This window comes from Lepus europaeus, chromosome 3 (genome assembly GCF_033115175.1).
Source record: "Lepus europaeus isolate LE1 chromosome 3, mLepTim1.pri, whole genome shotgun sequence".
Lineage (NCBI taxonomy): Eukaryota > Metazoa > Chordata > Mammalia > Lagomorpha > Leporidae > Lepus > Lepus europaeus.
The window spans coordinates 41,788,602-41,805,784 of NC_084829.1; the positions used below are offsets into that span (position 1 = coordinate 41,788,602).

A 17,183-nucleotide genomic window follows, 5' to 3' on the forward strand; every position below is an offset into this window, starting at 1 on the left:
TCTAAAAATCAAAATTAACGCAAAAAAAGTTCACAGGGGACCAAATGCCAACATGTTAAAGACGGACAGGAGACAACCTTGGATTTACATCATCGTGTCTCTTAGCTTCACTAGCCTGCTCGGCGCTGGCTCCAATAAAACTTCACAGACTCGGGCGGCTGACCCGCGGAGCCGCAGTTTGCCGGGTTGGTTTGTAAAAACACCGCCTTAAAATATGATTTACGGCACTGGGAGTTGGACCTGGTGGTTAAGACACTGGTGGGAACACCCACATTCCATGTCAAAAGGCTTGGTATTTCAGTCCTGGCTCTGCTCCTGGCTCTAGCTTCCTGCTAGTGCGCACCCTGGGAGGCAGCAGGTGGGGCTCAGGTGCTTGGGTGCCTGTTGCCCTCTGTGGGAGACCCTGGGGGAGGTCTCAGCTCCCAGCTTGGACTTAGCTGTTGCAGGTAATTGGGGAGTGAACCAGTAGATGAGAGTTCTCTCTCTCTCTCTCTCTCTCTCTCTCTCTCTGTGTGTCAAATAAATACACATGCATAAATCATTTTCAATGAGACTTCTCTTGGCACTCCCTAATCTTGTAGCCCAGGTGCGTGTCTCACTTACAGAGCTGGTGACAAAGGCCTTGGGTTATACTTGCAGATCCCCAGTGCTTATCCCTAAAGAAACATGGCAGAGGGCGGTGCTGGCACCTCAGCTGGGGTCCCATGCTAGGGTCCATCGCCCTACAGTGTTCTATCCTGGAGTGTCAATCTTAACGCATATTGAGATTTTAAAACTCAAGTATAATCTCCATACACAAAGCGCATGCACCTTCAGCGCGCTGAGTCCCGAGCACACGGGAGCACCCCTGTGCAGGGAGCCTGTGGGACCCAAGGGAAAGCAGGCTTTACGTTGGTGACAAAGCGCACATCGGCGCCTGCCACATTCAGAGCGCGTTTGAGATCCAGCAGGCGACTTGGAACTGTAACCTCAGTGAGGCTCCAGGGCTGGGCTGGTTCCAGAGTTTAGGGAAACCAAGGGGAGAGGGGCAGCGCTGAGGTCTGGGGCTGGCGAAGGGGCCCTCCAGAAAGGACAGCTGCCCCTGGAGGCGGGTGAGGCCCGGCCCGCAGGCCCAGGTAAGCCGGTAAGAATGCAGCAGCCGCCAAGCGCCGGCGCGGGTGCGTCCCGGTGACTCAGCCCGTGCCAAAAAGGGGGAGTACGCCCCGCTCTCCCGAGCTCCCAGACGGCAGCCAGATCCCGGCCGGCTCCCGCGGCGCCCAGCCAGGTTCCTGGGGGAGGAGGGGGGGCGGAACCCCCTCCTCCTGGCCCGCCCCACCTCGCTCCGGGTCGTGGCCACCGGGGCCCATCGCGGGGACGTGGCCGGGGTGGCGAGAGCGCTGCCGGCGCCGTGGGGGCCGCGCCGGTCCTGGCCCCGACGGCGCCCCGAGGACCCGCCAGCGCCGTAAGTAGCAACCGCAAGGACTCGGCGGGGCGGGGAGGGGAGGGGAGGGGGGAGGTCCAGGAGAAGCCCGCGCCCCGCACCGGGCGCCGCTTCCCGCTTCCTGCCGGGGCTGGAACGCGGGAGCCGGAGCGAGGGCCTGGCGCCGCCGCCGCCTCCTTAATTGCTCACTGGCCCTCCTGTGGGGAGTCCAGACGCGGCTCCTGGGCGGCCAGGCCAGGTGTGGCTGGGCCGCCCCACCTGAGGATCACCCCACGGGCAGCTCAGCCCCGCCTGCCGGGCCCCGGCTCCATGCCCTCCCCCACCCCGGGGGCTGGGCCTCGGGGTCACGCACAGGGTCCCCGGACGCCCCTCACGCTGCCTGGCAGCTCCCGCCTGCCCGCGGCTCACTATTCCAGATGTGCGCCCTCCCTCCCCTGCCTGCACGAGCGCCGGTCCTGGAAGGCCTCGGTTCCAGCCCGCAGCCCCAAGAAGCGCTGAGTTCCGAGCGGACTCTTCGCCTCCAAAAGTTGGTTTTCTGACACAAATTCCCACGCGCGGCTGGTAGGGACGGGCCGGAGGGGAGGGTGCTCGGGGCTACTCTAGGGCAGGGGAGGCTGTGTCGTCACCACGCGGATGCCCCGAAGGCCGCCAGTCCGTGAGCCCCGAGCCCCGGCCCCCGGCCCCCGGCTGAGGACCTGGGCGGGCCGGGGGTGGGGGTGGGGGGCGGACCGAGGGCGCCTGAGAAACTTGATCGCCCCCAGCTCGGGGGCCCGGCTTGGGGGCTGCAATTATGCCGAGGCGTGCGGTAGTGCTCCCTCGCGCTCGCTCTCTTTCTCTCTCCTGACTTTGCTCAAACTTTTACGGAGTTGAGGACGGAAGGACAACGCTTGCTTTCTCTGTGCAGCCTGCGGAGTTCTGGGTCTCGGGGGACTAGGGTCTGGGGCGACTGGGCCCCCGCTGGGAGAGCGCGGAGGAAACGCGCCGAGCCGGCTTCCTGTGGGGGCTCAGGCCGCGGGCGCCCCGCGGACAGACGTGTCCGGCCCGGGCAGAGCCGAGCCCCGCGCGGGGGAGGGGCGGGGGGCTGGGAAGGCTGGGAGGGGGCGGGGAGAGGGTGGGCCAGGGACCGGGGGAGGGGAGCGGCGAGCAGGGGTGGAGCGAGGGGCTGGAGGGAGAGCAGGGAGGAGGAAGGGGGAGAGCCGCACGAGCTGGCGCGGAAATGGGAGAGAGGAGCGAGTGAGAGGGGAGGGGGCGCCGGACGAGCACCGCCGAGCCCAGTGGCCCCTCGGCTGGGGCGCCCGCTCCAGGCGCGCATGGCAGGAGGCGCGCGCTGATCCGGGCCGGGCGATCAAGTAGCGCGCAGCGGCCACGAGTGGGTCGAATCGGTGGCCGCGCGGGACTGGGGGAGGCGCGCGTGCGGAGGGATCGCCCTATCTAGTCCCGCTTTGCCCCGTTCGCGCGGGGAAGGTCGGCCTTGCCCGCTGAGCCCTGTTTCCCGCAGGTTCCGGGCCGATGTCCCAGGTGAGCGACCGGCGCCTCTCTCTCTGCGACGCGCCCCATGGAGCCCCCAGCGCAGCCCCTGACCCAGGTAGGACCGGGAATGGGGCGCGGAGCTGGGCGGGGGCGGAGGAGTGGGGGCTGGGGACGGGTGGTTAGGTTCCCCCTTCCGCCTTGAGCTGCGGGGGCATTGCTCTGGGGAGCTTGGGTAGGGGTGGGGGCGAGAAGTCTGGGAGCCGGGTCCACGGCCAGGGGAAGGCTGGGGTGAGGGGGCAGGGCCAGAACGAGGCGGCGGCTGCGCCAAGTCGGTCCAACTCCCCCACCCCCAGCTCCAGACACACACACACCGCGAGTCCGTCTGTCCGTCTGGGATCTGCGTCCCAGCCGTTTCTGCCCAGTGTGTAAATATTTACGGGGGCCGCAGGCGGGGGTGGGGGTGTCTGACTCTCTCCGTCCCTTCCCCCTGCCCAACCGGGGCCCAGCGCTTCCCAAAAACTTTTGTCTGCCTTGAGCCGCCTCAGCACCAGCCCTCCTGCCCTTGCCTGCTCATCTTTCTCGCCTTCCTGTTCTGGCCCGCAGTCCCGGGGCCCCTACCCTGCAGGCTGAGAGCCTGCATACACACACACACACACACACACGCAGCACCACCCGAGTGTCTCCTGCCCCCGCCTTGCAAGGTTGGGCAGGGTCCTCCCAGGAAAGGTTTGCCACACCCGGAGGGGCCTGGGGTAGGGCTGGGCCCTGTACAGAGAGGCTTCTGCTGGGGCACACGGTGGAGGCAGGGTGGGGAGAAGTGGCCCCGTGCACATTCCATGACTGGAATCCCTCCTGGAGGTTACTCCACTTCTTAGCCTGCCTTCCACCCCGCCTGGGACTCTTCTGTCTCTCCTCTCGCTTCTCAGAAAACAGCAGGTCTGCTCCTGGCCCTCCTGACACCACCTGCCTGGGACAGGTCCCCTGCCCTGGCTGGCCTCAGTCTGCACGTGCGTCCACAGAGGCTGGCCCACCTGTGGGGAGAGGCCCCAGTGAGCTCCCCTGCATAGCTGATGGGGGTGCTAAACCAGAGTGAGGGCCAGCAGCCAGCCCACGGGGGAGACAGAGTGTCTGCAGCCCGCCTGGAGAACCCTTCGTGTCTCTGCTCCCTGTGGGACCTGGAGCAGGCACCTCTGGGGAATCGGATCTGCCAAGATCCTGACTCCTTCAGCCAGGAGAGAGAGCTGGGCCAGGGGCTGGAGAGCTTTTTCTCTGAGCCTCCCAGGTGGCTGGTGGACTCTCTCCAGTCCTCTCTCCCCCAGCTCCTGCCTCCCTCCCCTCCCCCACTTTCGCCTGCTTTCTTTTTCCCATTTTCTGTGCTGCCTCCTTCCAAATCGCCTCCCTCCTCTCTCCCGTTCTCTCCCCCAGCAGCAGTGGTGTGTGTGTGTGTGTGTGTTGTGTGTGTGTGAGAGAAACCTGCTCCAGCCAAGTGCCAGGGGCCAGGGTGGGACGCTGGGAAGGTTGAGCCCTGGGCTGAAACCTGAGTTCCCCCAGTGCCCCCACAAGCCCCTTCCCCAGCCTGGGCTGGGCCATACAATGCGGCTTTCATAACTGGAGGCCATGCTGTGCCGCCGCCTTGGGAGAATGAGCCTGCTGCCCAGGAAGCCGAAACCGCAAGAGACCCAGCCAAAACCCCACAGACGCCTGCGTCCCAGGCCAGAGTGCCCCACGCTCCTGAGTGCTGACAGACAGCAGGGCCGCGGCACTGCAGCCAGGAGCCCTGCTGACAGGACTGGGACAAGCTGGCTGCCTCCCTCCGTCACCCAAGATGCAGATGGGCACAGGGGAACTCGGAGCAGCTCTGGTTGGGGCAGGTGGCCAGACCCCACACCCTCGGCTCCCCCAGGGGCGTCCTCCTCACCCAGCTCTGAGTACCCCAAGAGGTCGGCTCCCTAACCCACAGGCAGGTTTCTGCTCAGTGCTAGGGCGTCACATTCCTGTGCATGGTTCTAAATTAAATTTCCTAGGGAATTAGAGCCTTCGGACCCAAAATAAAACTAACTAACCTTAGGGGCCAGCTCAGGCCCTCCCCAGTGCTCACCCTAGCAGCCTGGACGGTGACCAGTGGCTTCACATTTAACTATGTGTGCATCAAAGGAGTCTGTGTCCTCCAGCCTTCTTGGGGTTCAGGGCCAGATGTCCCTCTTATCCCCAACTCTCTCTTTCTCTTTCTCTCTCCTTCCACTGGCCTGGTGCATTCTAAATTCTAGAACTCAGTACTCACCCTAGGGCAGACTTTGGGGAGGCCAGGTGAATGCTGACCCTACCCCGGGAGCAGCTGGGGCACCAGAGCTTCCCGACCAAGGTATAATTAAGAGGAGACACTGGGCACTGAGTTCTTGGCATCTGGGCTACTTGGAGTAGGGACTGCCGGCTCTGGGGCCAGCGAAGGCTTTCTGGAGGAAGAGGTCAAGGTCACACTGGGTCAGGGTGGATGGATGGGGTATGGAGACTGGAAGAAGGGAAGAGTAGAACCTTCTGGTCAAGAGGAACCATACCAGCATAGGCGGACTGCTCAGAAAGGGCTGGCCAGGGCCCAGGGCCACAGAGAGGTCAGTCTGCCTGGGGCACAGGACCCTTGTACACTGATTAGATCGAAAATGTCAATGGAGGCCTTGAACGCCAGACCAAGGAGAGACTGAAATGCGGGGTTTCAGCCACCACTCTCTGACCAGACAAAGTCCTGGCCCTCTCTCTGCCCAGAAACGGGCAAAGCCCAGACCTGCTATCCACAGACAGTGAGGGGGCTGCTGCACTTGGGGGAACCAGGCACTGGAGCCCTGGAACAAGGACCTCTCCCCACACCAGCCAGGGATCTCCTTAGAACCCCCATGGACACCGGGTGCACCTGGAGTGAACCCTTCCCACTCGGAAGAGATCCCCGGCTCACCTGGTCCAGAACCAGCCCCCGACTTGGTGGCCAGCAGGCAGAGGGGGCCCGCAGGGTCTCTATGGCAGAGTGAGTCTCTCACAGCCTTCCCACTTGGGCTTATGGGTTTTACTTTTAAAAAGATCTATTTATTTGAAAGGCAGAGTGACAGGGAGGGAAGGAAGGAGAGAGAGAGAGCTTCCATCTGCTGGTTCACTCCCCAGATGACTGCAGTGGCCTAGGCTGGCCAAGCTGAAACCGGGAGCTTGGAACTCCATCCAGGTCTCCCATATCGGTGGTAGTGGCCGTGGCCCAAGTAATTCTGCTTAGGTACAGTAGCAGGGAGCTGGATCAGAAGCGGAGCAGCAGGGACCGGAGCCAGCGTTCCCATATGGGATGCTGGCATTGTACACAGCGGCTTAACCCATTGGTCTGCAGTGGCAGCCCTGGGTTTATGGATTTAAACAGGACCATCCACCCTCAGGAGTTTCCAAAACTCAGGATATTGACCTGAGCCTTATTCCTTGGAATGGAAATATGTGGAAGGACGCCAAGGGGCTGCTGGTTTTTCCATATGTTCCTCTTTGGGTGGGGACCCTTGACAGGAGGGGCACAGGCCTGGTGGCTTCTGCTCAGAGATGCCACCAGCGTGACTGGCACCCCAGCACAGAAAGATGAGCAGGTGTGCAGCTGAGTGAGGGATGGCACAGGGGGACAAGGCTCCAGTGGGGACCTCAGCCCCCACCCCCACACAGCGGGCAGGTCCACGCCAAGGCCCTTCTTGTCCTCTGCTGCCACCCCCTTGGCACATTTCCAGCCCATGGCACACTTCCACCCTCCAGGAGTTTGTGTTTAAGGATGTTCTCGCTCCAAGGCTGGAAATGGTGTCTCTCTAGATCACACAAAGGAAAACCAGGCTTCCCCTAGGGCCTGGCTCCACGGGCTCCAAGCAAGAGCCTTGTGCTTGTTTGTTGAGGCCTAGTGTTTGGGTCTCTGGGACAGAGTCTCTGCAGAACAGATCTTCATACCACACACCTTCCTTCTCGGTCCCAGCCATCCCTGGGCTTCCCAGCCTGGATGCCAGCAAGTGGCATGTGCATTCACTGTGTCTTTCTTGCCTCTCTGAACACGTGGCACAGCCCCCTCTTCTGCCCTGGGCTGGCTGGCCCTCCGTGCTGGACTTGGTTTTCTTTGCGTCCTTATGTTTCCTTGGGGCCCTCCTTGGGTCTTGGTCTGGCCTCTCTCTAATTTTTTGAGGCTCGAGGAAAGATGGTCCAGGGTGTGGACATTGGGTGAGGAAGTCATTGGAAGAGATGGGGCTCCACATTTTTTTAAGATTTATTTATTAGAAAGTAAAAGTTACACAGAGAGAGGAGAGGCAGAGAGAGAGAGAGAGAGAGAGGTCTCCCATCCGATGGTTCACTTCCCAATTGGCCGCAACAGCCAGAGCTGTGCTGATCCGAAGCCAGGAGCCAGGAGCTTCTTCTGGGTCTCCCGTGTGGGTGCAGGGGCCCAAGCACTTGGGCCATCTTCTACTGCTTTCCCAGGCCATAGCAGAGAGCTGGATCAGAAGAGGAGCAGCCGGGACTAGCACAAGCGCCCATATGGGATGCTGGCATTTCAGGCCAGGGCATTAACCCGCTGCGCCACAGCTCCGGCCCCTCCGCTCTTCTTAAAGCTTAACCCCTCCTGCTCGCCTTCTTCCCTGTCTAACCCTGGGGACCAGGAGAGAAGACTTGACTCTGAGACTGATGGTGTCACCCCGTGTATTCCGGTGACCATAGGAGAAGGCCCGGGAAGTGACCCCAAGACCTGCCACACCCCAGCTGTCCTATCGTACCAGCCAGCGGTCCCCTTGTCCGTGTTCCAGCTGCTCACTCCGGGGTCTTGCCTCCTGCTGCCCTTCTCAGAATGCTCCTTCTTGGCTGATACTTGCCTGAGACTCAGCATGGGTATTGCCTTCTCCAGGAAGCCTCCCAGCCACACACACACATGTACGCACACGCATGCAGCTTGGGTGCCCATCTGCTCTGCTTATACAGCACTATAGATGTCCCCGCTGGAACTCCTGACCCTCAGCTGACGTGACAGCCCCCAGCGTGCCCCACAGCTGGCTGAGACCTCCGGAGGCAGAGACCTGGTCTTTGTCACTCTGATACACCCAGTGCTTACATGGTGCCAGGCCCTTTCTTGGTGCCTAATGTGAAGCCAGGGAGGAAGGGGGAGGGGTGAGTGGGGGTGGGTCAGAAACTGGCCCCTGCATGACAGGACACTGCTGGCACTTCATTTGCTCTCTGAAGCCCCAGGAATAGGCCTTGGGATCCCCCTTGAGCCCCGAGCCAGCAGCTGGTAAAACCAGGGCTTGGTTCTTGAGACTCATCCCTCAGGTCTCACCCGCTGCACCAGGTAGGAGCGGCGGGACCCTCAGTCAGGGGCTGCAGCCATGGTAGCATGCATGTAGAGGGTCATGGTGCATAGCTGGACCTGGAGACCCAAGCCCCGAGCCGAGCCTCCTTCCTGCCAGCCTGGGCCTGGGCCGGGAGAGCCGTGTCTGAGCCAGTGTGGCACAGGCTCCGAGGGGCCCCATCTAGCAGCAGCATTCTAACCCCCTCTGCTGCCGGCTCCCCTCCCCTGCTCTCCCGCTCCCAGCCCCATGATCCTCCAGAGCCCTTTCTGTCTTAGCCTAGGAGGTGAGGGGCTCTCAACAGAGCCCTGTGGGGCCTCCATCCCCGGAGGGCTAGGAGGGAGCAAGATTCTTGGAACAAGGAATCTTCAAGTCAGAGGCCACAGAGGGGTGCCTGCCCGGGGGTCTTCTGAGTCTCCTGTTTCTGTCTGCCCATGGTGAGGGGCAGGGCCGGGGCTGCACCCTTGAGGCCCCGCTGCACAGCCAGCTCTGATGAGAGACTGAGCTGGCCCTGCAGCCTGGGCCCTGGCCCGTGACCCCTGGCTGCACTCCCAGGCCTTCCTGTGCCCGGTGGCTGAGGGTGTGGGAGCTCAGGCCCCTTCCGCCCCCCTGCCCCCCAGCGCCTACTCCTGGACCCAGGGGCCCTGGTGCTGCTGCCCTGGGAGTTGTGGGTTTGAAGGTGGCTCCATTTCTGCCTCCCGCCCACCATGGGCACGGCCCCTGTAATTACATGAGGCTGCGGTTTGCCTCTCCCCGGCCCTGCTGGGCCAGCTCCTTGTCTGTCTGCCTGCCCGGGGCGCCTCCCTGCTCCTCGCCGGCAGGTCCCTCTGACTGCGCCTCTGGCCATCGCCCTCTCGCTCTGACCCAGTTCCTCGCTGTCTGATCTCCCTGTGCTTTCCGCATCGCACTCGCTTCCCTGTCTCTGCCTCCACCCTGCCCTGTCTGTGCATCACTGGCGGCGGTCACACTGTTGCTGAGTCTGCCCGTGTCCCAGGCTGGCTGTCACAGGACGTCCATGGCTCTCGCCTTCCGTGCCCAGTCTCCTGCCTTTCCGTGCTCTATCTCCCTCGTTTCTAACTCTCCCCATCCCTCTCGGGGCCTGTCCCTATCTCGCCATCACTGACCATCCGTCTGTTCTCTCCTGCACTGTTCCTGCCTGCTCTCCTCGCTTCCCTTCGTCCCTGCCTCTTCCCCAACACCGCACGCACAGCTACACACACATGCACCTGCTCCCTGGCAGGTTGTGGTCTTTTGAAGTCTGACACTGTTGCCAGACAGGTTAAGGGCTGGATTCCTGATACAAAGAGTCCGCTGGGTTCGCTGGGCATGCTGGGATGGGGCAAGGCAAACAGGGGGACACTGGGAAAATGTGCCTCAGTCATCTGCTTTCTCCCTAGCCCAGACGCTGTCCCTCCTGGCCGGGCTGGAGGTAGTAACAGGATCTGCTCACCCAGTGGAGGCAGCGCCAGAGGAGGGGTCCCTGGAGGAGGCAGCGCCCCCTATGCCCCAAGACAATGGCCCTGGGGACCCTCCAGCTCTGGACAGCACTGACCTCGATGTCCCCACAGAAGCTGTGACATGTGAGTCCTGGGTGGAAGGGACTGGGGTGGCAACGCGCAGAAGTTGCCCAACTCAGATGGGCTGGCAAAATAGAACAGGTGCCCGCAACCTGGCCTGCTCCGTGAGGGTGGCAGTGGGAGCAGTGGAAAGATGCACGGCTCTGTCACCGCGCTTGCTGGCGTCAGTGAGGAGTGGCAGGCTCCAGGCACCGTGGCTCAGATCAAAGCACGAGCCCCTGTGCCTTGAGGGAGAGCTGGGGGTCCTGGGGAGGGGTGCAGGGAGCCCTCTGCGACCCCATCTTTCCAGGGCTCCAGGGTAACAAGGAAGGAGAGGAGCCCACACTTTCACCGGAGAGAAAGCACAATTCAGCTCCATTTTCCAAGCCTTCCAGGTATCCGGGAAGTCCTGGGAGAGAGAGCGTGGTCCACCTTTCCCCTCAGGAGAAAGGGGAGAGGCAGCTGGGGTCGTGGCATAAGAGCTATAGACACAGCTTTCTTTCCCTGGATGCTCTCCAAATCAGCCTGCAGCCAGGCAGCAGAACAGCCATGGCCAAGCCCATTTCATAGATGAGCACACTGAGGCACAGAGAAAGCAGCTCGCCCTGGTCACACGCTGGAGAACTCAGGGCTGCCAGTCTGGTGCTCCTTCCTGTGCCTGCCTGCCCAGCTGGCACAGCTGAGCAGGGAGCCGCCTTGGCCAGGGCATCTGGGGCTAAGCTGGACTCCCTGGAAGTCGGGGGTTACTAAATCCTGCTAGCACGCTGCCCTTGGCCTCTTGCAGACACACCCACCAGCAGAATTGAGAGAAAGAGGTCAATGCAGTGGCCATGGAGGAGGAGGCCTGGCTGGGAGTGGGACAGACACTCCTGTGTCTCTGGGCCCCGAGTGTTTGCTCTGTGACTCAGCTCCCACCCCCACCCCCATGGCCAAGGCCACAGGCAAGCTCTGTCTGTGTCTGCCTGAGCCTCCCAGGGCCCTCAGCCCACCACGCACTCCCGCCCGCTCTGGCCACTGTGCCCGTGGTTAGGGAGCAGGGCAAGGGGCACCAGAGCTGGCCAAGGACTCTGCCCGGCCCCCTCCGTGTGGCCAGGATGACTCAGGCCTGGCCACTTCCCATGGCCTTGCCCTGTTTACAAGGATGCGGGCCTCAGCCACACCTGCTGCCCGAGGCTGCTGGCACGGAGCATCTCGGGGGCCCAGACTCCCATCTTGTCCTCCTCTCCTTTCTCCCATGTCCACGGTCCCCCACTGCCCCTTCCTAGCTGGGGGACCTTTGGCAAGTTTTACCCTTTCTGGGCCTCAGTGTTGTCATCTGTACAATGGGGCCAAGAAGAGCTCTGTGCCGCTCTCACCACCAGCCACCTCCCACACGCCTGCGCTGTCTCTTGGGACCCAGCCGAGGTGTGGGAAGCATCGGGCGCTGGGCGGGCTCTCCAGGGCCAGCCTCCGTGCACCCTGGTGCTCGAGCTGAAGCTCGGGCCACAGGGACTCCTGGCCCCTGAGTCTCCCCGCCAGCGCCCCTCTTCCCGTTGCTCCCTCCTCGCCCAGACCTCAAGGCCCTGCAGCGAGAGAACAGGAGGGAGGGTTCAGGAGGCGGCAGCGGGAGCTCGAGGGGCTGCTGTGCGGAGCCCCTGGATTCCAGGGCCAGGCGTGCATCTCCAAACAGATGTTTCCAATAAATCACCCAGCACAGCAAGGGCAAAAACAGCTGGGGGCTTGGCAGAGGCCGGGGGGAGGTTAACTGCTTCGGTGCTGCCCTCCCCAGCTCAGCCGGACGGCCGCCGCCGCTCTTGTCAGCATCCAGGGACCCCAGGGCAGGAAAGTGGGTTTCGTGTGGGGTGAGATGGTGGGGGCCGAGGCCCTGAGCCTCCCACCCCCGCCCCTGCTGTGCACCTCCCTTTTCTGGAATGAGCACGGGACTGGCCAGGCTCAACTCTGCAGCTCTTCTACAGTGTGGTTCTGGGCTAGCCAGTTCTGCCCCCTGGGCCTCAGTTTCCCTGTCTGCAGAAGATACCTCTAACCGGGTGCCCCGTGGTGCATCTAATAGGACAGGCAGCATTGGAACAGGGCTCTGTGGGGGCTGTGTGGTCCCCCGCCTTTCTCCATCACCCTTTCTTTCATCTCTCCAGGCCAGCCTCAGGGGAACCCCTTGGGCTGCACCCCACTACTGCCTAATGGCTCTGGCCACTCCTCGGAGCTGGGCGGCGCTAGGCGGGCGGGGAACGGTGCCCTGGGTGGCTCCAAGACCCATCGGAAGTTGCAGACGCACCCATCCCTGGCCAGCCAGGGCAGCAAGAAGAGCAAGGGCAGCAGCAGACCGGCTGCCTCCCAGATCCCCCTCCAGGCACAGGAAGGTAAGCCCCCCTCCAAGCTGAGTTTCTCAAAGTGTGGTCCACGCACCGGGCTGGCATCTTGGCTGGGTTGTAGTTAGAGATGCAGGCTGGCGGGCCTCCCAGTCTCTGGGGAGTTTTTGTTTTTGTTTTTAAGATGTATTTGTTTATTTGAAAGGCAGAGTTACAGAGAGAGGGAGAGAGGTCTTCCACACGCTGGTTCACTCCCCAGATGGCTGCAACGTCCAGAGCTAGGCCAGACCAAAGCCAGGAGCCAGGAGCTTCCTCCAGGTCTCCCACGTAGGTGCAGGGGCCCAAGGACCTGGGCCATCCTCCACTGCTTTCCCAGGCCATAGCAGAGAGCTGGATCGGAAGTGGAGCAGCCGGGACACAAACCAGCGCCCATATGGGATGCCAGCGTTGTAGTCTCTAGGAAGGGGACATTCATGCACTTAAAGTGTCCTGAGCAGCTGCTGGCTTCTGGGTGTCCAGTCAACGCCCTTATGCAGCCCTTCTGAGAGACACAGGTCATCGCCACTCGGTGTGATAGTGCATGGTAAAGCCACACAGTGAGGGCCCTGGAGCCCTGGGGGACACCCACAGCAGTGCAGCAAACTGGGGAGGGGAGTCTGGGAAGGCTCTGGAGGAGGTGTTGGGGTGCAGGGCTCAGCCAGGGGAGCACCAGCACGGAGCTGGGAAATGCCGGGTGCAGCCAGACGGTGCAGGGCAAGGTGAGGAGCACGCCCGGAGACTCTCCGGCTCCAGACCCGGCAGCAGACCTGGACTCTGTCTGGAGTGCCACACGGAGCCAGTGAAGCTTTTTTTTAAAGATTTATTTATTTATTTGAAAGGCAGAGTTACAGAGAGGGGAGAGCAGAGAGAGAGAGAGAGAGAGAGAGAGAGAGAGAGAAAGTCTTCCATCCATTGGTTTACTCCCCAAATGGCTACAATGGCTGGAGCTGGGCTAATCTGAAGCCATGAGCCTCCTTGGGGTCTCCCACATGGGTGCAGGGGCCCAAGGCCCTGGGCCATCTTCTGCTGCTTTCCCAGGCCATAGCAGAGAGCTGGATCAGAAGTGGAGCAGCCGGGTCTTGAACTGGCGCCCACATGGGATCCCGGCACTGCAGGCGGCGGCTTTACCCGCTATGCCACAGCGCTGGCCCCCAGTGAAGGCTTTGAAACAAGGTGGCAACCCCATCATTTTCACATCTGAAAGTACAACACCCTGTCATACAGGAAGACAGGGTCAGACCTGCCACCACAGACTGAGACTCCGAGGGCGGGCAGCCCTGCTAGCTCTGTGGCCTAGCCCAGGATGGTTGCTCAGCACCCAGCAGCACCCCGAGGGGTCCAGAGCATGGGTTCTGCATCTAGCCTGCTGAGGTTGGGCTCCACCACTGCTCAGGTGGGAGCCCAAGGGCGGGTTCACGCATTTGTGCATTACCAATTTTTTAAAAAAGGTTTGTTTATTTGAAAGGCAGAGTTACAGAGAGGGAGGGACATCGAGAGGGAAAGAGAATCGATCTTCCATTTCCTGGTTCACTCTCCCAGCAGCCGCAACAGCTGGGGCTGGGGCTGGGCCCGGCTGAAGCCAGGAGCCTGGAACTCCATCCAGGTCTCCCACGTGGGCGTGGGGGCGCTGGGGTGGGGAGGGGCTTGCTGTACTGAATGGGGGCTGAGGGAGACCTCCTTGAGAGTGACCTTTGGACAAAGAAGGGGGAAGTGTGTGAGCTGAGTGCACAGATCTTCGGTGAGATGCGGATCTGGGGTGAGATGTGTTCCAGAGGGAGAGGGGCCTGTGGGGCCAGGGGGCGGGGGAGCACTGTGGGGAAGACACTGAGGGCCTGGCTTCTCCTCCCAGGGCGGTGGGGCCGGGGTAGGGACCTGGACAGAAGAGGGGCAGAAGCTGAAGGAGCCCACTGGCCACTGTGTCGAGGCAGGGAGCGGGCGCCCGGGAGGCTGCTGCGGTGGCCCCGGTGCAGGCCGGCAGAGCAGAGTGGAAGGGTTCCCAGTGCGCGAGGGGCCTTCAGGAGGTTCGAGGGAAAATTATAGGATGGGTTTCTGTGGGTGCAAAAAACACGCACGAGTAGTTTTTTCCACACTGTGCGTTTCCCACGAACTTTTGGAAGACTCCTCGTGTTTTTAAGTGACTTCTGCTACCTCCCTTCCTTTAGCTGTGGGGTGAGACTGATCATAGCCCCCACCTCCCAGAGTTGTCGGGAGCTTCAGCGAGGTCAGCTCTTGCCCAGCACTGGGTGCCTGGAACACACCATCCCCCCACCCCATGATTGTTACATAAATAAGCAGGGAGGCGGCTCCGTGGAGCCGTGGGCAGTTGCTTGTGCCCAGTGAGTGCTGAGCACCTGGCAGGCAGGAGGGATGCACCGTGGGCGCTCGGTCTCCCACGCCCCCGCGTCACCCTGTGCCCCCCACCTGCCCTGCTGCAGACTGCTGTGTGCACTGCATCCTGTCGTGCCTGTTCTGCGAGTTCCTGACGCTGTGCAACATCGTCCTGGACTGCGCCACGTGCGGCTCCTGCAGCTCCGAGGACTCGTGCCTCTGCTGCTGCTGCTGCGGCTCCGGGGAGTGCGCCGACTGCGACCTGCCCTGCGACCTGGACTGCGGCATCCTGGACGCCTGCTGCGAGTCCGCTGACTGCCTGGAGATCTGCATGGAGTGCTGCGGGCTCTGCTTCTCCTCCTGACCCGCGCAAGCGCCAGCAGCCACCTCCCCACGCCCGCTCCCCCTCCCACCCACCCAGGGCCCCCGCACAGGACCCCAGCCGCAGTGAGAACGGTGGGGGTGGGGGTGGGGGAGTGCTCGGAGAGGCCCGGCCCCCACAGCAGAGAAGCCCAGCAGCCTGGCCAGGTCATCAGGGCCAGAAGGACCTGGTGGGGTGGGTGGGAGCGGGTGTGACGATCCGGGACCAGCCGCCAGGGCTGCAGAACACTGTGAAAGTTAGGGGGCGCCGAGAAGCGGAGAGGTGTGCACCGTCTCTACCTCTCACTGCTCCCCGGCTCCCGGCTGCTGCCCCAGGCTTGGAGGAGAGCAAAATGTGAAGAGACACCTGCCCACCCAGCCCTCAGAAAGGGCCCTCCCCGCCTCCTCTCCTGGTCTCCTGCTGGGGCCTAACCCATGCAGTGAGCAGAGGCCAGGGCTGGGCACGGGCTGGGCTGGGCTGGGAGGGGAGGGGAGGGGAGGGGGGACACTAGGGGAATGACTGGAAAGGGGAGGGGGGAGTGGGAGGGTCTGTTTTATTTGTTGCTGTAAATAAAGATTCTCATCTCAGATTCCTCCAGGAGTCACGGGATCATGAGGGACCACCCCTCTCGCAGAGCAGACACTCCCGAAGGGCACCCCAAGAGCCAAGACCAACCACTGGGGTCCCTTCTGCAGCTTTCCCTACCCCAGAGAGCAGCACCGCCCTGCACTGCCCAGTCTGCTCTCCCCAAGGGAAGGTGCAGGGTACCTGCTCCCTGCCACTCATTCCATCACAGGGAGGGGAGCCCAGAGAGTGAAGAGTTAACCCTGGCTTGGAATTAATTAACAACAGATGTGCTCAGGTTTCGATTAATTAATCTCCTGCTGGCTCCAGCTTCCCCAGGCCCTTGCCTTTGAAGTGGCCCAAGGCAGGGGTCCTGTCTTCCTGTGTCAGCAGCAGAGGGAACCCCCCCACAGCAGGTTCACCCTGGCCTGGCACAGCCTGAAATTGCACTGGGCTTCGGTGGAGGGCGAGCTATGGCCTGCATGGGGGCCGTACACCCAGGCTCAGTCAAACCCTGGTTGTCAGGGGGCCGAGAAAGAAGCAAAGTGCATTGAGACTGCTGGAGTCCCAGAAGCCATCTGCCCTGCACCCTTGGGGTACAGAGGGGAGGGACTGACCAGTGACTGCAGGCCTGAGAGCCAGTGTGCACCCTGGTAGGGGATGGCAGCTGGACCTGGGGGTACATCCCATGATAAGGGGGACTTGGAGTGTCCTGAGGAAGGCCAGGAAAAGTGGGAGCACAGGAATATTCCAGAAATAAAGGCTGCAGTGCCCCAGAGAAGATGCTGGACGGAAGGCAGGGGAACAGAAAAGCCCCCCTGAGAAGCCACTTGAAGGAGCAGCCCCCGGCCTTGGAGTGGGGCTCGGGCGCTGCTTGGAGAAGTGTGCCCCATCACACACAGCACTCTCTCGGCCTGCTTCCTGTAGGACCATACGGGGAACTGCACATAGGGTCACGTGGTCAGGCTGCACAGAAGCGCACGTGGACTCCATCCCTAGGCCCCCGGTGTACATTCATTTGTGTCCTTGGTTTGCAATTTTCTCTTTAGCCATTGCATATCCAAGGTGCAAGAGGGTGACGTCTAATCCTCACACGTTCCAGCACTTGCATGCCCATGGTTTCCTTTTCCCAAAACCGAGGCCCCTGCACAGGAGTCTGGCACCCCGTCCCTATCACCTGCATGGGGCGGCTAGCTTCCTCGCGCCACGTGGCAAAGCGGCCTGCAGAGCTGGCTGCCGGGGGCCGCACTCCCGCTCTGACCTCAGTCCCTTCCCCAGCTCTCTGCTGCCAACAGGGCCGAGTGAACAAACCCTTCTGCGTGAATGAGCCACAGCAGCGGAGGATTCCTGAGCGTGCATGTGTCTGTGACACGGGCAGGACTGCCTGGTCAGCCGGGGCAGGGGTGCCAGCCTCCACGTGTGGGTGCCCCAGGGCTGGGAGCTGATGGCCCCCCTGGGGGGATGGTCTCCCTTCCGCCCAGGATTTGAGGGACGTTAGCTGGGGCAGGACCAGGGTGGGGATGTTGGGGTGGGGAGGTGGGTCCTGACCAACTGGATGGCTGGTTCAGGTGGGCAGGAAGCCCCCCTGGCGCTCTCTCACCCACAGCCTAGGCAGGAAGAGGCGCCTGTGCAATCCAAACAGTGATTTCCTGCTGCACTGTTTTCTTTGCTGTTTTCTTTAGGACATCGGCTGAAACCCGAGAGGCTGAGGGGTGGGGGCAGACAGGGGAAGGATTTAGCCAGCCGCCAAACACACACACACACACACAAACCCATATACACACGTACACATACGCATGTGCCCACTCA

At 62.0% G+C, this 17,183-nt stretch overlaps 1 protein-coding gene across 4 annotated transcripts; it reads left to right on the forward strand.

The window, feature by feature from the left end:
* The first annotated feature begins 1,773 nt into the window (after positions 1-1,773).
* Positions 1,774-15,256, forward strand: MDFI (MyoD family inhibitor). 4 transcript variants are annotated; one of them, XM_062187493.1, is made up of 5 exons: positions 1,774-1,946; positions 2,919-3,005; positions 9,623-9,800; positions 11,909-12,133; positions 14,557-15,256. In XM_062187493.1, the coding sequence occupies exons 2-5, from the start codon at positions 2,976-2,978 to the stop codon at positions 14,811-14,813; spliced, it is 690 nt and encodes a 229-aa protein (XP_062043477.1). In that variant the 5' UTR covers positions 1,774-1,946; positions 2,919-2,975; the 3' UTR covers positions 14,814-15,256. The 4 variants fall into 4 exon arrangements, with proteins under 4 accessions (XP_062043477.1, XP_062043474.1, XP_062043475.1 ...); XM_062187490.1 differs by having other exon boundaries at positions 1,776-1,946; positions 9,618-9,800; XM_062187491.1 differs by lacking the exon at positions 1,774-1,946 and adding an exon at positions 2,762-2,789 and having other exon boundaries at positions 9,618-9,800.
* The last annotated feature ends 1,927 nt before the right edge of the window (positions 15,257-17,183 follow it).